The sequence below is a fragment of the Mauremys reevesii genome, linkage group 19 (assembly GCF_016161935.1).
Source record: "Mauremys reevesii isolate NIE-2019 linkage group 19, ASM1616193v1, whole genome shotgun sequence".
NCBI lineage: Eukaryota > Metazoa > Chordata > Testudines > Geoemydidae > Mauremys > Mauremys reevesii.
In genome coordinates this window covers 5,243,560-5,267,537 of record NC_052641.1, presented here as the reverse complement: position 1 = coordinate 5,267,537, position 23,978 = coordinate 5,243,560, and the positions used below count along the sequence as shown (strand labels likewise).

At 47.1% G+C, this 23,978-nt stretch overlaps 1 protein-coding gene across 16 annotated transcripts in view; it reads right to left on the bottom strand.

The window, feature by feature from the left end:
• Positions 1 to 23,978, bottom strand: part of ZNF618 (zinc finger protein 618) — a 268,840-nt gene that overhangs the window by 14,496 nt on the left and 230,366 nt on the right. For 5 of the 16 annotated variants that reach the window (XM_039506106.1, XM_039506102.1, XM_039506111.1 and 2 more), the window contains 7 exons: positions 23,268 to 23,357; positions 21,276 to 21,311; positions 20,434 to 20,511; positions 19,649 to 19,771; positions 19,024 to 19,113; positions 11,335 to 11,523; positions 7,675 to 7,758 (listed from right to left, as the gene is read on the bottom strand). In XM_039506106.1, coding sequence (XP_039362040.1) covers positions 7,675 to 7,758; positions 11,335 to 11,523; positions 19,024 to 19,113; positions 19,649 to 19,771; positions 20,434 to 20,511; positions 21,276 to 21,311; positions 23,268 to 23,357 — 690 coding nt within the window. The remainder of the gene's footprint in view (positions 1 to 7,674; positions 7,759 to 11,334; positions 11,524 to 19,023; positions 19,114 to 19,648; positions 19,772 to 20,433; positions 20,512 to 21,275; positions 21,312 to 23,267; positions 23,358 to 23,978) is intronic. The other 11 variants (XM_039506113.1, XM_039506119.1, XM_039506110.1 and 8 more) reach the window with 9 other exon arrangements.

Genomic DNA, 23,978 nt, shown 5'->3' with positions numbered 1-23,978 from the left:
GCTTCAGGGCATGACTCTCCATTTGTAGGAAATTATGACATGTACAGCACTGTATTTTGTCTCAGCAAGCTTCCCTGGACTGAGGATCTGGTGCTTGCAAAGTCTGAGGAATTCCTATTTTGAAATGTTTGCAGTTTTTTTAAGATACACTGTAATGTTGGCTATACAGTAATGGGTCTCGACAACAGTGGTAAGTGCCAGCACAAGAAAACCTGGGGCCCCTTACAAGTCCTTTAGACTGGGAGACCCTGGCTGCAAACCCCAAGATTCAGTGTGCATCTTCCTCCAACTCTTTCTCCAAACTCCTAGGCCTCTCGGGCTCAGGGAAGCGGGAGCAGAGTTAAATTAAACTTGGAGGAAGCACTTGGGTAGGTAACAAGTCTTGTATCCAAAACCAGTGTATGTCTGTGGGGGCTCCTGGGAATACTGGGTGGAAGTTCCCTATGACAAGGGGCATCTTTCACGCTTTCCCCTCCCCTCAAGACCTGACTGTAATAAAAAGGAGCAGACATCCCGAATTCCCAACTAGCTCTCAGTCAGCCTAAAGCTGGGAGTACTCCACATCCCGGTGCAGGAGCATTGGACATTTCAAGCTATCCGTGGCAGCCTGCTACAGCTGCAGGCTTGGCAGTACTGCCACTAGTGGGGAACCTTTGCATGTTGAGCCTCTGTGGAGGGAGAAGCATCCATTACAGTGTTAATTCAGTCACTCAAAAGAGTTTGTGAACTGGCCTCTGTCCCACGTTCAGAAAACTGTAAATCGCTGCCTCAGTGCGTGACGCTCTCAGGGGTGCAATCCCTGAGGGGGTCAGCCTTGGGGAGCTAGATGTGAGTAACGGGGCCTTTCTTGCCAAACTTCACTGGCCAAGCACGGCAGGTTCCCTGCTAAATATTTTAACATGATAAAGACATGCCAGGCCAAAGAGGGCTTGGATCCGCAATGGGCCAAGGTCAGTTGACAATGGATAGATGGATGGATTGGTAGCACTATGGGGAGGGGATGGATGGATGCAATACACAGTGCAGCATACGGTACAGAGTACTGCTGACTGTTTAAAGCATTCCTATTGCTTGATGATGCACAAAGGCTGTACACACACACACACACACACACACACACACACACACACACACACACTCTTTTTAAAAAAATCCTGTAACTGTGCAACAGCAATATTGGATGTGTATTAACTCCACCTCCCTTTCCCTCCTCTTCCCAGCTCCATCCCAAGCCCCCTGCTTGGCTCTCCCAGTCCTGCACCCTCCTGCCCACTCACTGGCTCCAGGAACTTCCTTCATGCTGCTCCCCACACTGCCGCCGGCTGCCCCAGCCCAGAGAAGTGAGAACACGGGAGGGAGGTGGGAGAGTTTCTGGGCACACGTAGGGGCCCGGGAAATGACAGACAACCCAGCTAGACCCTTGTCAGGCCCCACCTTTGGGAGACGCTGCCCTGAGGGCCAGGAAGGCTTTTGTAGGTCAAAATGAAACCTGCGCACTCCACCCAGCAGCTCATCTGGCCCAGGAGAGTAGCAGAGCCAAAGGAGCTCAATCCAACAGAATTCTGCGAGGCCTCACCCTGTCATGCTCCCAGGGCGAAACTCGAATCCGAGCTCCACTGCTTTCCAACCATTCCTTCCCACACCCTAGCAGCACGGTATCGCCTCTGGCTATACGGGCTGGATCTCGCAGAAAACACCACCGTCTGCAACATCCTACGGGCCACTCTTTAGACACACCTCCCTTTTCACTGATTCACTGAGTGTAAGGTCACAAGGGACAATCAGATCCTCTAATCTGAGCCCTGTGTAACACAGTCCTTTACATTTCCCCCAGTTACCCCTGTACTGAGCCCAGTAACTTGGGTCCGACTAAAGCACCTTCCAGAACAGAAAGGCACCTGGTCTCGAAGACAGGAAGAGAGGGAGAAGCCACCACGTTCTTTGGGAGTGTGTTCCAATGACTAAACACCCTCGCTCTTAATACACTTATAGGGTGTAATCTTTACAATGCTCCTGTGTCTCAGCATCACACCTCCCCCATGTTACCCCCACCAAGCACAGCCGTTCCCAGCACAGCTTGCTGCATGGGAAGGCTGAACAGTCAGAGCATCCATCCACTCTGGGTCCCCTGCAGCCTGGTCATGCTGAGAGCAGCCCCAAAGCAACCAGCTGCTTCTATTCACCTGGGAAATCAGAGAGCTGCTGATGCTGCCATGCTGGGGCCTCCATCCTGGCTGGACTGCGGGGTAGGGGATCTTTGGGGCCAGGACCAAGTACAGAGCATTGGTTTCCTCTACAGAAGTGGCACAGAGTTCATACATCCCTGGCCTGCTTCCAGGCCCACCTGCACTGCTGGGTGATGGTGTTATTATTGCTGTTATGGAGGAGCCTACCAGCCCCAAGCAGGATCAAGGCTGCATTCGATTGGGCACTTCCCCAAGGAGCTTGTCTAACTAGACAACACAAAGGATGGGAAAAGAAACAGGAGAGCCAAAGAGGGGCAATGACTTGTCCAAGGTCACACAACAGGTCAGCGGTGGACCTGGGAACCTAGGTCTCCTGAGTGCCCCAGTCCAGTGCCCCCCCTTTGGTGTGTGTGTCTCTGCTATCAAACACGTAGTAAATGCATGTGTGATTGTCTGACTGTCGCGCTCTTCCCCTCACAGGTCCAAATGACCTGACTCCGCTGACTGTCCCAGTTACAGGAGGTTGATCACAAACAAGTTTTGGGCCCTGAGAATTCTCAAAAGGGAGGTTTTCAGGATGTAAAGACCAGTTTGAAATGAATGAACAACACACGTCAGGTTCCTTCTCTGGCGGGGCTGAGCCCTGGCTCCAAACTGGCCTGTAAATGGTTAATGGTGAGTGAATCCCAACAAGCCAATTCCCTTTTCACTACTCAGGCGGCTTGATTCCTTTCGGCACCTCTCTCATCTCAGATGATGAGAGCCAGCAAGATCCAGGTCATTTCCAGGCTCTCAGTGCAGGCTGTTTGGGCTGCAGAGGAGAGTTTTGCTGTTTCCACTGGACAATACTTTAAAAGCGCCATGGAAACCTTTCAGGCACTCTCAGGGTACAAAAGCTGGTTTCAACAAAAATCGAAATGTTGGGCTAGTCTTAAGCTGACAGCCTCAAGTCCCCCGAAAGATTTTTACACTACGAACAGAGACTAGCATGCTGCCTTAGCCTGCGAAGCTCAATTCCCGCTGCCCCCATGTCACACCCTGACTCCTCCTCACCTCCAAGGGCACACCTCTGGGCACCACTTCTCTCCCTCCCTCCCGCAGCCGTTGCCTGGCAGCTGGGGTTGTGCCTTTAATTTTCAGTGCCTCTTGGAAAAGCTGCATCAGGAGCTCTACCCAGAGAAGGTGCCAGTTACTTCTCAAGGGCTTTGTATCAGTGGCTCACGTGACACACACAGCACACTAACGACACTGGTGCTTGTCCCACATTTCTCACACCACATGTATGGGAAGAAGGAACGGAAGGAAGGTAAGAGACTAACTGGTAACAAACCAGGTCTTCACAGAGCTCTCCACCTAGAGCTAGGCATCCAGATGGCACCAGAGCATTGTCTGGCATTCAGAGTCAGTAATGCAATTCTGCACAGCCGACAGTCACCATGAATGAGAATATGTGTTTGGACTCATTCCTGGGAGTATAAAGGAATGAAAGAAAAAGGTGGCTGGAGGGAAGAGCCAAAGAGGAGGGCAGAACGGGAAACAGCACGTAAGGACACAGTGAGTGGAGGTCAGAGAAAAAGAATGAAACTGTGAGAGACGAAAGAGTTAGAGAGAGAGAATACAGAGAAGGAAGGGGGGGAGTGAAACAAGAAAGACACAAGCACAAGGTGACATTTCATTGCTTTCACTCCATGGCCTGCATGACAGCTTGTGTTCCAGAGTTCACCACAGATGGTGTTTATGGTGCAGTACTTGGCTTCTGAAATTCCTACACTGTGGGATTTTTTGCTCTCTTGACCCAGAAGGAACATCCTCTCTTTTCTTCTCCACCTGAGGCACCAACACGCTGAAAGCTGGCCCTGAAAGGCTCACTGGTGTCATTCAGTTCTCGCGGTCCAAGCACTGATCTGGGCTAGCCCACTGACACTCTCCCTGCAGCCTGCCAGACATAAGCTACTAAAATAAAAGAGACACGGCAGCAATGCTTGTCATGATGTGAAGAGATAAGCAGACCATCGAAAACTCAAGTTTAAGCACAGAGAAAAGATTTTTGTGAAGGGCTTTCTTAGTTTATTTTAGGTGTTCCCAATGTTGCAATGCAGATACAAGCTGACTCAACAGAACCATGAGAGTGATTTGATTTGTTTCAAGGGGCTGGAAGAGGGGGTAAGAATGCATCAGTATTTAAAGCACTTTCAATAGTACAGACTTTCCTAATGCTATTCAGAACAGTCCCCCCTTTTTTCATGTTTTATGTTTCTTTTGCATTGTCTGCTCTGCTGATTTTTGTTCTCCACAGCCGGGGGAGGTCCCAGACAACTGGAAAAAGGCAAATATAGTGCCCATCTTTAAAAAAGAGAAGGAGGATAATCTGGGGAACTACAGGCCAGTCAGCCTCACTTCAGTCCCAGGAAAAATTACAGAGCAGCTCCTCAAGGAATCCATTTTGAAGCACTTGGAGGAGAGGAAGGTGATCAGGAACAGTCAACATGGATTCACCAAGGGCAAGTCATGCCTGACCAACCTGATTGCCTTCTATAATGAGATAACTGGCTCTGTGGACATGAAAGCGGTGGACGTGATATACCTTGAATTTAGCATAGCTTTTGATACGGTCTCCCACAGTATTCTTGCCAGCAAGTTAAAGAAGAATGGACTGGATGAATGGACTATAAGGTGGACAGAAAGCTGGCTAGATCGTTAGGCTCAACAGGTAGTGATCAACGGCTTGATGTCTAGTTGGCAGCCAGTATCAAGTGGCGTGCCCCAGGGGTCGGTCCTGGGGCCGGTTTTGTTCAACATTAATGATCTGGATGATGGGATGAATTGCACCCTCTGCAAGTTCGCGGATGACACTAAGCTGGAGGGAGAGGTAGATATGCTGGAGGGTAGGGATAGGGTCCAGAGTGACCTAGACAAATTGGAGGATTGGGCCAAAAGAAATCTGATGAGGTTCAACAGGACAAGTGCAGAGTCCTGCACTTAGGAAGGAAGAATCCCAAGCACTGCTACAGGCTGGCTAAAGTAACAGTTCTACAGAAAAGGACGTGGGGATTACAGTGGACGTGAAGTTGGCTTATTGTGAAAGTCGGGGGGCTTATTTACTGCATGAAAGTTGGCAACTGTGCTATAAAACAGGCATCAGAGGGCTGCAAGCTTATCTAAGGCTGCACATCAAATATGCTCATTTTACAAATATTTTTTTTTTCCTAACTGCCAGCCCTGCAGCTCCTCCCCCCAATCTGAGAGTCCTTTTCTTGTGTCAGAGTAGCAGCCGTGTTAGTCTGTATCTGCAAAAAGAACAGGAGGACTTGTGGCACCTTAGAGACTAACACATTTATTTCAGCATAAGCTTTCGTGGGCTACAGCCCATTTCTTCGGATGCATAGAATGGAACACACAGACAGGAGATATTTATACATACAGAGAACATGAAAAGGTGGAAGTACCCATACCAACTGTAAGAGTCCAATCAATTGAGATGAGCTATCATCAGCAGGAGGAAAAAAACCTTTGAAGTGATAATCGAGATGACCCATAGAAGGTGTGAGGAGAACTTAACATAGGGAAATAGATTCAATTAGTGTAATGACCCAACCATTCCCAGTCTCCTTCTTTTCTTGTGTATTCACCAGCAGTAAAAGTTTCTGCAGCCCGCATGCTCTCAGTGACAACTGTCTACAGATTAAACCCTCTGTGCACACCTGTCAGTGAGTTTGCGCAGGTATAACTCATTGGTCTTTAATTGACCTTTGAAAACAGTTCTGTTGATGATGCACAGGAAGGAAGATAATTCAGCTCCTGCTCCCATAGCTGAGCGGGCTCTGCAGGGCTCACAAAAATGACGAAGTAATACACATTGGCTGGAGGTTTCACAGGTGCCTAGAGGAATTAAGCACCCAAATCCTATTGGCTTTCAAAGCTGAGCACCTAACCGGCGTAAACCTGTTTGAAACCCCAGCTCCGTGCTAAAGGCCGGAGATCTGACTCAGGGAGTGGACCGGTCAGGTAGGACGGGGCCACTTCAGAGAAGTGCTGCATGTCACGCCGATGAGTCCAGCACTTCATATGAACTGAATGACTTTACAGTCATTTCGAGCTGCCCGGCTTTGCTGCTCAAGGAGACTGGACACCAGTGACGTGAAGAGGGGCCAGGACTCTGCCAACCTCTTGGCACCCGCGGGAGCTGCTGCCCAGCTGTTGGAGGAGGACTAGAGAGCACAAGGGCCTGAGACACAGAGACAAGTTCAGATTCCTTTGTTTGTCTGTCCCAGAATAAAGTGGTTCGGGTTTGTTCCCCACAGTATTATACCCAGTAGGTCAGTAACAACTAGCTCTCGCTCCAATTCACTATAGCCCTCTGCACAGGAGTGTGTGGGATTTCCCACATCATTCCACTCCCTTTCCATACACTGGTCCAGAGAGCTGTGCCAGCTGCTTCTGGGGAAGGTTAAACCCCTGTGACGGATAATTTTGCAACATGCCCAAAGAGGAAGTTTCTCTTTACCCCTGGCAGGTAGTGGTTGGCTCATCTCTGAAGCAGGAGGGTTTCTCTCCTTTAGCTGTTCAATTCTAGTTAGTGTAACTGTGAAGGATGTTTCTATTATTCTGAAGCAGCATGGCAGATTCTCAGATCTGACACAACATGTTGGGCTCTTCTTCGGCTATCATGCTGTCAGGTTATTGAACCTTGCATAGAGATGCTGAGATATCGATGATGATTCTCTCCAGGTGTGTAACTTTAGCTCTGATCTCGGAGAATAAGAAGGGCTGTAGTACCACTCGGAGGGAACTACCAGGTGGGGGAGAAAGAAGTTCCTGCAGGAAAAGCTCTACAAACAGTCAAACTAGGGGTGACTGTCTAGGCTGAGGGTTATGCTTTGGTGCTGCCGTTTTAAGTTCCTAACAGAAGGAAGCCCCAGGAAGAGGATACAACTGAGTCCTCCCAAGTGTGTATAGAATTTGGTCAGAGCAAGGTGGGATAGCGACATGCTCCCCCATTTGTCAGTTGATGCAATATATCTGATCCAGTGGGACAGCTTATAATGAGCTCTGAAACAGCCTCCAGGTACAACAAAGTTACCACATTCAATATCACTGAGATGTATAATGTGCAAAGTGCCATTATATTTATAATCCTCTGCGCTGCTCTGTGAAAAATGGCTTGGCTTCACCGAGACGTGACTTGTCTACCCACAAACAACTAGGCCTGCTTTACCTCAGGCTGCCCCCAGCAACATTACTCAGATCCCCTGTGTCTGGATCTTTGTCTCCAATTTTAAAGGCATTTGAGTGGCAGACCCACTTATCACAATTCAAACAGACTGTAGGATGGCACAAACCTTGGGGTGATGCTGAGGAAAGCACTGAGTATCTGAATACTTTACAGACTGAGCCTGCTAAATAGATAATTACTTTAATCACAGTTAATTCAACTTCTGCCCTGCCCTGGAGATCGTCAATACCAGCAGGAGGGAGTGAGCACACTTACCACTAGAGTTTTGGGAGCTGCTGTTTGTTTCTTCAAAGTTGTTTTGCGCTTTGCCTTCCACTCTCCTACTGAACGCGCTTTCTGCTGGGTGGAGAACAAAGGGTGATGGTGAGTGGTCAGTACTGGACCCAGGATTGCTCGGTGGGGAGGCAGATGTCATGCTCCTGGGCCATGTAATCTCAGACCCTGAACAGAGCAGAATGGTCTAATCCCTCATCTCTGAGGCAAAGGGCCAGAGTCACTGAAGGGGTAACAGGCAGATATTTTGCACATTGCCTTCTGGCAGAGGAGGCCTGGCCGGAACTCCTGCGGAGCCCGGGAACACCATTCCTGACTGGCCCAAAGGGACTGTAGTAGAGAGATGTGAGGCATCCCCTTTTATCCTTCCCCTCCCAAGGGAATGAGCAGCTCTCACAGCCTCTGGTACAGGTGACCAGGCCTGGGGATGAACCGAGGCCTTCACCATGGCAGTACAGAGAATCCACCATTAAGCCACTATGCCTGGTCTCTTTTTGCATTGTAATGAATAACTGGCATTCCCTTCTTAAGAGTCTCCCAACAATCTGCACAGCCATCTCCCCAGTGGAGGACTGAAGGATTAATTAGAAGCCCACCAATAATGATTCATGAGACCACCTTAGGGGGTAACTAGAACCAATGCAAGGTGTTCCTTCCCGCTGTACCCATAAAGTGAGCACATTCATTGCACAATGATACCACCCCCCAGGGACCCAGGCTCTGATTCCCTGCAATGCCCTACCAGCTGGCAGTGCATTCCCAGCCATTCATCTACTCTGGACATGTAAGGAAAAGCTCTAGTGGCAATCCCCAAAGGAGTTCAGTACAAGAACTAGCTCTAAATGCATGTGGCAATATCCTGCAGCAACGGCCATGAACCCTGCACTACCTGCAGTGTCCTGGAGCCTTAATGTACAGCAGAACCTTGCTAATTCACACGTCCCATAACCTGCAGTCTCTGAGCACAGCTTTACCAGTGAGGTCTCATCTCATGCATACGTCTTTGCTTTTACAATAGCGTAGCAGTAAATACACTGCCCTAGATATGAAGGATCAATCATAAATATTTAAAATTAAATTACACTTGCCAAATCAATGAGCACCATCACTGCCTGGATGCATTATTCTTGCTTTTTCTTTAGTTTACGTCCTAATACACAGAATTTGCAGCTCTCAACAGGTCTATTTTCAGTGTGAACTAATGAGGCTCTGCTGTATTTTCTTCAGGGGGTGGAATGGATTTTGTGGGCAGAGAAGTTGCAGGGTGAAGTGAGGAAAGAAACCTGAAATTCAGGGGTGACAGGGTCAGAAAATTCCCTTTAATATTAATATTAGATCCTTGGAAAGTTGAGGAATCAGAATTAACCCCTGAGATTTTCATAAACAGACTCTGGTTAGCAGAAGCTTCATCACTTTCTTTTGCTGAACTGTGGCTGTGGCAAAGGCCCTGCTCTTTGATTCCAGCCACACCTGGATCGCATGTGGCTGCTGGTCCATGAATATGGGCCACTCAGTTCCCACTGGGGTCAGACAGCTATTGACTGGCTATGCTGTTACAATGTTGAACTGGTGTTAAGCCCCTGATGGCTCTCAATCTGCTCTGCTCCCGATTTTTTTAAATAAAGGAGAGTAGGACAATGTTGTTTTCTAACCAATTCAGTAGTTAAGTAATTATTACTAGGACTAGCTGTTAAACTCCAACGCTCAATAAAGAAGTGTTAGGAATGCCAGGGCTTTATCAGGTGGCACAGTGGGACAAACAGACTGTATGATACAATGGGGTAACCTTTACCTGTAGAGACCCAGGTTCAAATCCTGGCTTATGTCACAAATGAAAATGAGCTGGAGGCCTCTGGAGATGTATGAAAAAAATATAGTTCCCGTGGTTTGGGTTTCTCTCTCGCTCGCTTTTTTGTTTTTTCAGACTGACAACAAGAGAAACAAGCTGGTCCGATATTTCTCCTTGGACTCTTTGGGGTTTTCCCACTTTAGCAAACCTTTGTATCCAAAGCAAAAAGTCAACCAAATCTTGAACCCGGAGACAACAACAGGAAACTACACAGGTCCCATGGGTCAGTCTGTGGAAAACCCCACCTTTCTGGAGGCTCTGCAAGGATCATAGAGGGTTTCCACTATCCTCTGGGTCCCACCCTGACCCATTTGGGAAGGTCTTTGACCAACTGGGGTATTAGAAAGGTGTTGCTTCAGGAGAGGGTCTACCTGAGCAGAGTTTTCGGCCAATGTACTTGTGCTAGGAGTCCCAGAAGCCACTAAAATTCTCTTAGGACAAGACACTGGCTGGGAATCACCATGCACCATTCCACTGAAGCAACCAAATGGACGAGGTAAACCCTGGGTTTTAAATTATTTTCTCCAGGTTCAATTTGCAAGGCTCAGGCTTCATGTCATATCTCCCCCCAAAAAAGGGAGAAAAGGACTTGTCCTGTTTACCTAATTCATTGACACATTTTTTGAATAGAAAAGGGAAAAATCTCTTTCCAAAAAAATCTCCCAGTTTTTGCCCTGATGAGTCTGGCCTCTGACGATTAAGGCCCCTAATTAGGTTCCTTTTGCTTTGGTAATAAACGTGAAAACTGGACAAAGTTGTCACAAGTTTAGATAAAGGAAAAAAGTCTCCTCCACCCGGACTCCTAAACTATATGCAACGGACAGACCTCAGTAACAAAAGCAATGAAAGGTATACGGCCTGCAACAACAATAAGGAATGTCAGGACCCATAAGCAACTGTTGCTGTCAGAAGACAGGTCACTCCTTGCGATTTTGAGGTAGGAGCAGATGTGTGTGTCACTAACAAAAATAACCTAAACATTGTTCTTGTTTAAAATGCTGGAAAGCAGAGGTCTCTCTCAACACAGCCCATCCTAGGAATGTGCCCATGCCAGACATTTCAGGGATGATTTAAACAGACACCTGCCTGACCCAGATACAAGAGACTGGTTAACTAGCCACACTTCAGTACTACAATGTAGAAGGCCAGTTATCCAGACATCTGCCAGACCCAGAGATTTAAGAGAATGCTTCACTATCATATGGAAATGTGAACCCTACATCTCAGATCTTTCTTTTTTAAGTTCTAATCATGATGTTTCTTATTTCTCATCTTATTTAGAACAGGGGGGCAGGAAAGAAGGAGACAGATATTCAAACTTGATTCTTCTTACGTGCCTGCAATTTAATTGCACTGCTAACCTCGCTGCTGGAGCCTTGGTGAACGAAGCACCGTTAGATTGTGTGTATGGCTTCCCATTCAACTAAGCGGCAAGCCCCGAAAGCAACATCTTGAGGCTAAAAAAACCTGACAACCCACTAAGCAAACCTCACTCAGGAAGCTCTCCTCAGTTTGTGACACCAGGATTTGAATCAGGGTCTAGTTTGATGCTTTTTAATGAGGGTTAATTTAAATGATAAATCTGTCACAATTGGGGATGGGAGGAGGTAGGTGATTCCTGATTTTAATGCTCATTTGTATAGTGCCATCACCTTAGCTCCTTCCTGCGATTGCTTCTCTTGGACAGCCTTGATGGCAGAGGATTTTGAGTCCAGTGAAGGGCAAAAGGCAACCCAGGGCAGGAGTGGGCGCTAAGCAGTTAAGAAAGTCGATGGTGTAAAGGCAATTGGTACCTGTCGTGGCCTTGCTTCCTGGGGATCCAGAATTTGGAGCGCGGAACATCTGGGATTGGGATGCCGGTGGGATACCGGACGGGGAGCGGTGCAGGAGGGTGGAACATCGGATTATGGAAGCCGGTGTTTTTTTGCCGGATTGGCTCGCCTGTGTCTTCACTGCCACGAAGAGTGGAGATCGAGAGAACTCTGGATATGAAGACTCAGAACTAGTGCCAGGATAGTCAGTCAGCTCCCAGAATCTGTGCCATCTGGGAGGATAGCTTTCCAATAGTCATGCTTGTGAGTCCCTTATAAGGGGACCTGCAGCAATTGTGGATCCACTGAATCCCATACAACATAAATGGATTTCCCCACTCACCCAAAGGGACAGATTCTTCAAGCTTATTGATTTTACTGTATACCTTTAGCTGCTGCTCGACCAATCCAAAACGGCCAGGAATCCCACTACTTCTCCTCCCACACTGCCAGACACACCCAGGACATCCAGAGGTTCTATTTGTTTGAACAGGGACACGCTGTGAACAGGGATGGGGTGTAGCTCCACATTTACGCTTCACCTCTGAGTTAAAACAGTTTCTGAGCAAAGCTGACTTCTAATTTGCTTTTTTGATCATGAAATCTGAAGGAATTTACATTCTTGCTCCCTGAGCCTTAAATGCCTCCAAGATTTTGGAGATCTGTGCCTCCTCATTTTCCCCTCCAATTCAGCTGACGTGTTTACTTTTTAAAGATATGGGAGTGGGGAGGGAGGTGAGTCATGAGTCGGGTTTTCCATTCTACGAGTCAGGAGGGGTCCTTTGGATGCCATCTCATGGCTGGTGAGATGTAGCCGAGGTCTGTGCATTACTGGGGCTACGTTCTCAGAGTGTTACCTGATGTACAGGGAACCTCTTTGGTATCTGCAGTGAGTGGGGAGGATCACCAGTAATTCTTAATGCCAAAAGCCGTGGAAAAGTCCTTTGGCACAGGAGTCCCTGTCCAGACCCAAAAGATATTTTTCTAAAATATACTGAAGGATGGAGCAACCTGATAATCGCCCCAATTTCTCAGCAACTCTTTTCAGGTGAGGTTTGGACATGGCTCCTGTAGCCAAACATCACTGTGCCAAGCATCAGCCCGAGAGGGTCATTAAATAAGAAGGTTCTCTCCCCGCCCTTCGACCAGAGCTCGTTATTACTTTCTATTCGTCAAGAGTATGAGGGACCCAGTGCATTGCCTCAAGACTGTGGGGCTGACACCAACAACTGCGTAACAGGATTACTGCTTAGGGAGGCACAGCCTCCCGGCCGGGGTGTCTCTGCAGGCTCCCTGCTTTCCTCACCCCAGGGCCCTTTAAGAACTCCCAAAGGGTTTCTTTGGTTAGCAATACCCCCGCCTTGGGCTAACTGAATACCAGAGCCAGTTACAGCAGCCTAGAGTCCCAAACCAAAGTCCGTTCCAACAACACAAAAGAAAAGTCCATACTCAGCTCGGGCATTTTCTCCCACCCCCAGGACTCTTCTTCCGTCCCATTCTGATTCCTCAGCCAGCCCCTCCAGCTCTCCCTCGCTGGGGCTCTGATGTCCAGTCTCAAATGTAGTCAGGTGCTCACTGGCTTTACCATCCAAGCTCTGTGGTGACATGGCCCTGCAGGACTGCCAGAGCATAGCTTCCCCCTCTTATTGCAGCTGCCTTCTGCTCTTTAGAGGGACCTGCCTGATTCCCCTCAGAGGAGCTCATCACATAACCAGGGCCAGCCTAGCGCTTGGCTCTGCAGACTGGACAAATCACCCTATTACAAGCTGCTTTCTACATCTCAACAGCTTAATGCGGAAACAATTCTCCAAGGTAAGGGACTCCTCATCTGCAAGCTAACATTACAAAAGCAGAGTGAGGAGAAACTCCCCGCAAACCAGTGACTCCATCCAGACCTGGGATATAGGCTCATTTGCACAGACCTGAGCTGGTGGATGCTACAGACCCCATACGGAGCTGCCCTCCCCCTTCACTAATTTACTCTTTGCCAGCATCTGCACGTTATAAACAAGGCGCATCTCACACAAAGCACCCTGTGCAGGAATACCTCAAACCCATAGTCTTGGTTTGCACAAATCCAGGGTGGCATTTCTCTTAAAGGTGAATGGGCTTCTGCAGAGGAGTTCGCTGGTGGCTCTACTGCAGCTTAGGCACAGACAGTTCTGCTCTGCTTGGGCTATGGCCAGCTGAGTAGGTGGGGACTCGATTTTGCTTTCCAGGCTTCATCTCAACCTCCATGGATAATCCTGCTGCAGCTGCTGCGGAAGTGGCAGTAGGGATGATTTCCTGCCTATGTCTCACCAAACAGGGGTGGGCGAGGTTCTGCGGCCTGCGATGTGCAGGAGGTTAGACTAGATGATCATGATGGTCCCTGCTGGGCTTAGAGTCTATGAGCATCCCCAGGGGCAGTTCTTGTCAACGGTTGCTTTGTTCCCAATTTCTACCAAGTGAACGCAATAAAACCTGCTGAACGTTCAGTGTCAGGAACACGCAGGGCCCCCCCAGGTCCCCCTGCAGTCCAGGGACTGCCCTCTTTGTGAAACCTGAATGGTGACGCCTGGGCAATCTGACAACTCCAAAGCAGATTTTCCTTCCCTGTATTGACACTGGCCAGTGTAAATGGATACGGCGTCTCATCACGTATCTCTTGAGGACACACACATCTACTTTTTGGCCTAAGAGTATTGATATAAGAGTGGGGCTTACTTTACTCTCCTTCCTCGCAAGCTGCTCAGAGGTGGTGCTTCAGATTCAGCCAGTGAGGGCTAGGGCAGCAGAAGCGACCGCATCTGAAAATGGATGGGCAGCCAGAATCCTAGGGGACAGGCAACAGCCTCTCAGGGTCACAGAGCATTATTTCCAGTGGCCTGAAGGATGCTTCAAATTTGTGACAAAAGGATCATTTTAGTCCTAGAGACACCAAATTGCAAATTCTCTCTAACGTCCAAATCTAAGCAATAATGCCCGACGGATATATGCAGCTAGGATCCTGTGGATCCTCTGCACATCTCCGGAACAGACACAGAACTGGAATCCACAGAACTCATTGCCACAAGATGTCATGGAGGCCAAGATTCAAAGACAGACTGGACATTTATATGGATAACAAGACAATTGAGTTATAATAGTCAATGCTAACAAAAAGAGTGCTGGAAGGCCGAAGCTAATCTCTAAATATTGGAGACTAGGGTCAGGCCTAATGTCGGGGGCAGGTTATCCCATAATTGCCCACTGTGGGATTTCTTGCACCTTCCTCTTATGCATCTGGTGCTGGCCGCAGTCACAGCCAGGAGACTGGGCTAGACAGACCATGTGCTGGATCCAGTCTGGCAATTTCTATGTTCCACTATAGCAGCGTTACCTTGTACAGAGGGACCTTGACATGAACTTCAAGTTCTACGCCTGCCAGATGGCAGCAGAAAAAGACGCAGCCAGGCAGCCATTTTAACAGTCTGCTGAACCTACTTAGTGTCAAATGAAATAAAAAGATGTGTGTGGGAGGAGGAGTGGGAGGGGGTGGGAGCTGGCTTTCTAACTACTTTAGTCCGCTCCAGATAAAAGACTACACACATTTCCACATCAAGTTTCTGAAGAAAGGCTGGAGAGGTGATTGACTGATTGAGATGGAACCTCACCATCACCCTCCGGAAGGAATCTGGGATGCCTCTTCAAAACTACCTTAACTTTGAAGAATGTGGTAGAAGGCGATTGCATCCAAGGGCCTGGAACTTGATACACCAACCTGATGTCACTGCTGCTGGGAAAGTGACCGTCCACTTAAAAAAAATCTGAGCTCATAGCTATCAAGTTTTCTATCTACCAGGAAAAAGCCCCTATTCTCCTCTGGAACATGCTATCTGATGCCAGGGCAGTGAAAGACCAGGTGATGGGATCTCACCCAGTACTGCTCACTGAGATGAAAGAAGCACAAACAGAGGAGTATCCAACCTCATGAGAACTTTGCCCCCTTAGCTGGTATGAGACTGTGGGCAGGAACTAGGCGCACTATTGACAAGGACTGTTAATGCCTCCCTTTTGAAGGGCACAATGGCCATGGCCTTAAAAGAAACAGTCACTGGTTTCCATAATCCTTTCACGGCTGGTTTTCATCATGGGAGTGATGGATGCCGATGCTCATGCAGGTTTTATCAGACCCTACCACTCTGCACCAGTAACTATGAAGTTTGCTACCACATCTGTAGTGCTCTGGTTCTTCCCTCGCGAGATTCCATAGTCTGCATTTAACAAGCCAAGAAACTGGAGGCTTTTTTGTTCGGTCAGAATCTCAGCTGTGCTGGTTCTATCGACACTGTAAACCATAGTGTTAGGGGACCCAATTACAACACAGCCATCCCCTACCATGGATAACACACAGGTCCATCTTGTGCCGTAGGTGGGACCTTATGCATGTTTTCAACATGTCCCTAAATCTTCCCCAGCCATGAACAGACGTGCAGCAATGGCTGGGGAAATGTTTAAAACCCACTTACAACCCAGGAGAGAGCCATGTTCTCTGGTCTGAACTGTATTGTACATGGGTCCCCCCAACACAGGGTTTTTATATAGCGTAGCTGGACCTTTCGGTGATACAGGAACAAGTATTTTTAAAAAGTGACCTCCCTCCAACTCTAATAGGATGAAATCATGCCTTCCTCCCCAAGCCGTGTATCTTACTGAGGCACTTGGCATTAAGAACTCCTGGCGATCACCCCCACTCACTGCAACTGCTCCCTCCTGCTCGGGAACGTGCCTCCAATCTGCACAGAAATCGGTGACAACTCACGGGTTGTACGGACCCACAATCACACTGAAAGCTGCTGCAGACCCCTCAGATTGGGAGCCCTCATCTCATCCTCCTTTTGGTCTCGTTTTCAAATAGCATCAGAGAAGAAAAAGAGAGAAACTTCAGCAGAGAAGCTGAACTCAAGCAAAGAGACACAGAAAATCTGAGCGCTATGGCTGGAGCTTTCCTGGCCTGGCCCCACTCTGGCTAGTCTTGCAGGGTTGGTGGGATGACTCACTATTTGCAGACCCCAATGCCACAGGCCAGGATAAAGACAAACTCGCCTTTAACTCCCCAGGTTGCCAGTGGATTGATAAGTGTCTCCCACTGCACCAAAACTGAAGTGTTCAAGGTCACCTCACGGGACTTTGTAGCCGTGCAAGGCAAGGGAGAACACCAACAGCTGGCCTGTTTTAGTAACCAACCCATCTCCCTGAATAATCACTAGGGACAGTGGTTGTCACAGTAAATTATCTGAAAAGTCTTTGGGCACGTAAAACAGGCTGGGGAAAATCGAGAATGCATCGTTTCAAAAAACTCTTAAAGTTGCAGGTGACATTATTCTAAAGTGTGTTTTAAAACTAATTAAAACCATTTACACGAAATAGTTTGAAACCATTTACACAGCCATTCTCCCACCCAACACGAGGCAAGGAGCAGGGGCAGTTACCTCTCTGCCTGCACTGCTTCCCTGCCTTCCCTTTGGCCAAGGCAGCAGCAGAAGCTGTGCTGCAAGGATGCTTCTCACACCAACTCTGGAAACTCTGTGCCTCTTCCTCCAAAAATCAGAGACCATTATGAAATCCATGATACAACTATATCCCTAATTATGAGAGCACCTAATCCCTCAGCCTCCCTGCAGCCCAGGTTTTAACTCAGCAGCTCTCCTGGCTCTCAGTGAAATGGATTAAACTCCACCTTCTCTCTTCCCACCAATTCTCCCCCACAGATTGTCCTAAAACATGAGGTTTTTTCAAAGCCACGAGAGACCCAGAATCTATGATTCCATTGACCCAAATGCAGCCTTCTTACTTGTCTTGCGAATTTCTATCAGATGCTGGACTGAAAAACCAAAATGTTCTGCATAGACAGGAAGGGAAAGATTTCTGGTGGGTCATCCAGCAGCTGGAATCAGAACCCAGGGGCTTTTTCATATGGATACTTCCATGAGAAGTATAAGTTTGTCTTTCTCTACCCTGTGGGCTATCAGGGCTATAACCAGCAGCTGTTTTATGTTATTACCAGGAGGAATGGAGAGATCACCTTTATACTAGCACATCCTGGTGTTAAGGGCAGTTAGCATGAGTGGCCTACAGGCATAATTCGTAACACTGGGAAGGTGAGAGTCTATTCTAGGTGAACAGAGATTCCATGCTATATCCACAGCACAATGTTCCGTATTTAAAGAAGTTCTGGGTTTCCTTGGTTGCTGTGTAGAGCATCTGACTGGGGATCCCAAAGCCTTGGTTAACCAAGGATCCATCTATGCTGTAAAACTGATCTAGTGCTGACAATCACCAGTGAAGGGTCTGCTCTGATGCCATCTACACCTGTAGTTAAGATCATGTCCTACTCCAGCTGAGGGGTGTCAGGAGAGACCAATTACTGAGGACATCTGTGAACAGTGGGCTAGTTTCCTAGTGTAGATGGGGCCTCAGAACATTAATTCTGTGAAAGTGGGTGACAGAGACAGCCTGTGCTTCCATACCTTGCACCATTGTCCTCAAAATTATCTCAATACTCCAGAAAATTTGTAATGAAACTGGCAAGCTGTTAAGAGCCAACTACTTTTGAGCTTCCTTAAAGTACAGAAGCCCGGTGGACAGTGTCTCCAGTTTATTGTGGATAAAAATTACATCCACTCCATTAACAAAATAATAATAATTAATCATTCAAAACCTAATTACAACAACCGCAATTTTGGTGAGCTATTGAAGAAACAAGGTGTTAGCTCCCCCTGCAGGCTACAGGTGAGCAGTTAATCAAAAGCTAATTCCAGAGCCATGCATACCCATCCTCCACTGATAGTCATTATGGACAGAGATGAGAGCAAAACAGCACCCACATTGGCTTCTAGCCATTAAAATAAAAATACAGTGCAGGGCAAAAACTGGGAAAGGAACACATGGAAGAAGGTGGAAGTGTCCGAACCAGCCCCCAAACTCTGCCAGAACGAATGTAATTAGAATTTCCCGGGACTATTTCACTAGAAGTTTACATATGAGCTACATCTAACTGCTGTCCATGACCTCTCCTTTATCTGATAGCTCTGCCCTTCAGAGTCCAGCTTTCAGTGTCTGCGGTGCTGCAGCAGCTCCCTGGCACAAACATTTTATCGGCCCTGTGATTTAGCATCAAACTGACCAAGTAATTTTCATAATTTCGCAAACCATTTTGAACTCACTGTCTGTACCAATTTCTTGGGAGCGTGTAAGAAAAACTGTCTCCCTACGGCATGCACGCTCATTTGTTATTTAGTGCAGCTTAGGAGAGCTTGGCTGTGGATGTTGGTTTGTTACCGTATGGTTGCTTGGGAGAGCAGGCAGTAATTTGTACAGGAGTGTGCTTGTGTATAGAAAGACAGAGAACCGGAGCTTGTTATTTAAAAAAACGGACACCAAAAATGGCACTGATTCTGCAGACAGATGGTAAAAAGGTCAGTCAAATTATGGATCTTCCTAACTAACAGCATTTCTTTAAGAAATGGTTTCATCTCTGCTTTACAACGTTCTGGTCAGCACACCTTCAGCTACCTAAGAGCCGTATGCACACTGGGTGCAATGGAAGAATACATTAGACCGGCTTCTGTCCACTATGCCCCCAAAGTCAATTACCAACCATTGTAAATCATACTCTGTAATGAAACAGATCTCCAGCAGGATACTCACTAATAGGTGCATGCAGCGCTACATGTTCCTGGTAGGGAGTGTAATATTTGTACTGCTTGCCACAGAATTCACATGTATAATTGCCAGTTTCTGTGAAGATGAAACAAAGACTCCGTAAGAAAGGAACCCAGCATCACCTTGCATAATTACTTTCTTTCTTACTTTTTATGTGTGAACTTGGAGCTTGATAAAAAGAAATAGCATGACTCATAGTCCTTCATTCTGACAGGGGGCGTTTCAAGCATGCATTGAGAACCACTTTCACAAAGGGAGGTGAAGCACTGTGATCTGCACCCACAACCTGCAACCTTTTTCTCCTACAGATGGGAAAATTAAACCCCAGATGCTACAGGGTGGACTCAGTACAACCATCCCAATAGAGCTGAAGAGCACAGAAGCTACTCACAGGTTAAGTGAGCTGCCAAAAATCATATAACGAATGAGATGCAAGACAAGGGCAAGAATCCCAGGCTCCTGACTCCCTGTCGCAGGCAGGAACCAGTGATCCATGCTATCTCTCCCTATGCAGCGGCAATGGCTATATACAGCCAGTGATGGATAAACCACTGAATGTTCAAATAAGCTCCCAGAAGTGCAAGTTTTGATTCATATTTCCAGAACTTACTGGGATTGTAAAACTGGGCTGGAAATCTCAGGAGAAAGGGCTTTCTTGCAAGACCTGTGGTACTTCCTGTGTCTGTTGGTGCTGCAAATAGCACAGAAATGTCTCGGTATTTTAGCACCATCCCTTTCAGCCAGAGCCAGAGAGATCAGACCAGGGCAGAACCGCAAACACAGGAAAATAACAAACACGTTAACCCAACATTTTCAAATTTAAAAGGTTCAGCATGAAGTTTGGTCAAAATCTGGTCATTTCTTTGTTTTATCTGCATTGGTTTGCCTATCTGACAAGCAGGCAGTGTGCAAACTGCACCTGTCCTCCAGTCAGCTCTGCCAAGGTACCTCAACCCCTACCCTGCAACTGGGATAAACTCTACCAAACTTCCTTTCAGCTGTGACCTAATCCTGGATTTGAGCACACGCTGCCAAGGTGAAAGGTGAGTGCCATCATCCATGCCAACCCCCTCGCCACAGAACGCCACACTGTACTTTATTAAAACGCATACGAGAAGGGGATTTGCATTAAGAACAAACAATTTCCTGGACACTTAACAAACATGTAAAGAAGGGAACTTCTGTAGATGTTTAAAATACCGTTCTCAGTTTATGTGGCTGCTGGGTTTCCTGTTTATTAGAAATGAGATGCATCCCGCAACAACTTTCAAGTTTCAGCATCTTCACGTAAGTGTATTGATCTCCCACTGTTATCCAGGAGGAACCTTAGCAAGAGCCAGGTTTGAACCCTCGTACTATGTTTTATGACTTTCAAAACTGTATTAGAAATCATACTTGGACCAATCTTCTGAAACGGTTCTGGCTCCTCCTCTTTCACTTCATCTGCTGCTATGACTGTCTGGTCATAAGGGTCTGCAAAAGAACAAAACCAGCAGAGAGCTGACAACACCCCAAGGCTTTCTGTACACAGTCACAAGCACTGAATGCACTGGCACGTGTAGTTACGTTTCTATCTGACACAGGATTCCAAAGCACAACGTTCAAATTTCCCGCTTTCAGTCCCTCTCACTTACCATCTCTCATGCCCACCCAGATATTAACCCCTTCTAGCACAATATGATTTGAAGATAAATCAAAAATCAGAGAAAGATTGCGCAAATTTCAAAGCTTGATTTATAGTTTCTGTCTTCCACCGCACCCCTCCCCCGAAACTAAATGTTTTACCCTGTTTGAAACTGGGCACAGTAATGCAGTCTACATTCAGCAAACGCTGGGCTAGCTGGACCTTTGGTCTAACCCAGTATGGCCGTTCTTATGTTCACTGACCAATGAGGTTAAGCTTTGCCATCTAATGGCACAGCTTGTAGCCAATCAGAACCCAACCCATTTTATGAAGTAATTTCATTTATGCCACAAGCAATTTCAAAATGACCCACACACTTATCGTTTGTTTCTCTGATTTTCACAAGTCTAGATCAAATGCATATGCAACAAAAGCCTGGTATCTAATAGGGCTGGGCATCATGCTACTGGCCGTACGTAACATTGCTATGCACTGAGAGACCGAGCTGGCGCCCACTGAAGCCACTGGCGTCTGTGAGTGCAGAACTGGGCTTATTGTGCCTGAAGGCTTGTAAAGGTCTGTGAAATAAAGCACACAAAGGAGCTCTGCTTACCTGCCCGGTTTTCTGGGGCCCCTTCCACACTAAAAACTAACACAGAATAGAAGAAGGGGTGGGGGGGGAAACAAAACAGAAATTAAATCCTCTTAAATGGCCTTGTTTTACTCCTGTATTTCATCCACAGGGTCAATGCAGTTCAGCACCACAGAATAAGCCAGGCTCCCTTCTCCCATCCCTCATCTCCCAGGCAGCATTCACACAGGGAAATACTTGAGCATGCCCAGCCCTAGTGTACATAGATCCTCAAGGCCTTTGTTAGAACACACTGACACAGATGCACAGCTGCCTCGCACCCATGTCTACTGAAACACAACCAATCACTCAGAGGCACCCAAGCAAGCGGTGTCAGAGAAACACAAGTGGCAGCCATTTTAAAAGCTTCAGCTTCCTTATTAGCTTTGAACTAGAGTGATGACGACATATTTCAAGTAGAAGGAGATATGTTGGACTAGGTGACCTCCTGAGGTCTCTTCCAACCCCAATCTTCTATGATTCTATGTTTAGCCTACCTTTCAATCCCAGCGACTTAATGTCTATGACCCCACATGAGGGACGGAGAATCCAGCACCATTACAGGGTGCTGGGGAATGCCAACCGACCTTAATGCTAGTCTCAGGGTTCCAAAATTTCAATCAAAAACAGAAAATGGTTTTTTTTGACAAAATTTCTTGTGAAAAACATTGGGGCAGTATTGGTCACGGGTAGTGGTCACGAGTAATCTGCTGCATCTGGAGGAGCCTATGGCACAGGCATTGCCTGATGCACCTTCCTGGCTGAGTAAAGTGCAGCACTGACAGTTCTATCTGCCATGAGGAGGAACATGGCTAGCGTAAATAGGGCAGCAAACACATAAAAATAATGTAAAAAATCCTTAATATCGTTACAGTGAAACCGCCGCCAGTTGTTCTAGGCTGCCAGCATTCACACTGACACAATTCAACATGTTTACACTGGAAAACAGTCCTTTAAAGCAGAGCTGTGGGAATAACAGATTTTTTCGATTCACTGGCAGTTCTGGAAAAAAAAAATCATTCTGGGACTGAAAGGAACCAGGATGGAATTTTCAGCAAATCAAAAAGTAAAAAAAAAAAAATCAAAAAAAAAAATCATGTCAATTAAAACACAAAACATTTTGGTTTTAGGCACCATTCACAAAAGTGAGGCGAACAGCCCAGTAGTGCGGACACTCATTTGTGATGGGGGAGCCCCAGATTGAAATCACTGCTCTGGGGCCGGGTCTTTGTATAAATAATCTGAGTTCTGCAGCAAAGACTTGACCTCAGGCCTCCCACATCCCACACGAGTGCCCTAGCCACCAGGCTGAAGGCAGAAGTAGACCTTCTCTCCGTCCCTTTATGAATTTCACCAGGAAAATAAAGTTGTTTCCTTTCAGACATGTCAAAACGAACCGTTCTGACATTTCCAAAAAAGATTTTTTTTCAACCAAACCAATTTGCCAAAATTGACACAAATTCTCAAAGTATTTTTTTGGACCCGAATCTGCATTTTTCAGTGAAAAAAGTTTTGCTGAGATCTCCTTTGAAGTCCGCTGGCTCAGACATAGGCACATCAGTTCAGAACTGCATTGGCTGGCAAATCGACCTGCATTTGGATCTCTGTATTGATCCCACAGAGAGCCATGCTGAGGTCAGAAACCAGAGACAATACGACCTTGCCTAGCCAAGGGCTAGGCTGGCAATTTACCTGGAGGCCCAGAGCTATAAGAAATCTGTAGTGATCCTCAGCTTTAATACGAAGACATGGCTTGCTGAGACTGCAGGCCCCAGTGTGAGGGTGCTATCTCGATCCAAACAGGTTGAAGCAGAGCAGGTTAGGACCTGATTTCTTTGAGCTTCATGGTAAGGTTGTGTGCCACTGTAAGAACCCATGGCAGCATTTTGCCCATGAATTACACTTTGTCTAACCCCACATAAAATAATCATTATTTCCCAGCCTAATTTGACAAGGGGCTGAAGCAGTACTCACCATCCACCGCATGCAGGTCTCTGTGCTCTTGGAAACAGCTGTAGTATTTATATTTTTTCCCACAAATGTCACATGTGTACCTAAAATTGTCTGTAGGAAGAAGGAACAAATTCATTTTAGAAACATTGGGGTGAATGGCAAGAGCTCCAGTGGACATTTCTGAATCACAGGATCCATCCATTCACCCCCATTTCCCCCAGATTCTCTCTCAAATGGCTTACCCACTGGAGCAATCGCTGCTGCACACCTACCCAGGTGTGCATCATACACTCTAGCTTAAGACATATCTCACGAGTTTCAGTCAGAGGAAAAGCCAGACAGTTCAGCTGTCCAATAAAACCTGAACAGGACCCACACAGCACTGGAGAGGGGCCAGAACAAGCATGAGTTCCACAGCTGCCACTCCAGCTGCCACTGGCCCAGGAAGGCTGTTCTGGGGTCTCCTCCAGGAGTGCAGAACTGAAATAGCAGGGCAGTTGTAGGTCATGATTGAGGTGCATTGGCAGAGCTGTGCAAGAACCCAACACTTGAATACTGAAGAGTTGTTGGAGACCATTGACAATACATTGACTAAGCTAGGCATGGTGTAAATGTGCATATGGGGTAATTTCACGAGCACCATGCACATTAATATTTGGGCGGGGGCCAGGAGGACCACCCCCATCCTCTAAAGAGTAGTTCCTCTGTTAGAGTGACTGCAACAAGGGCACA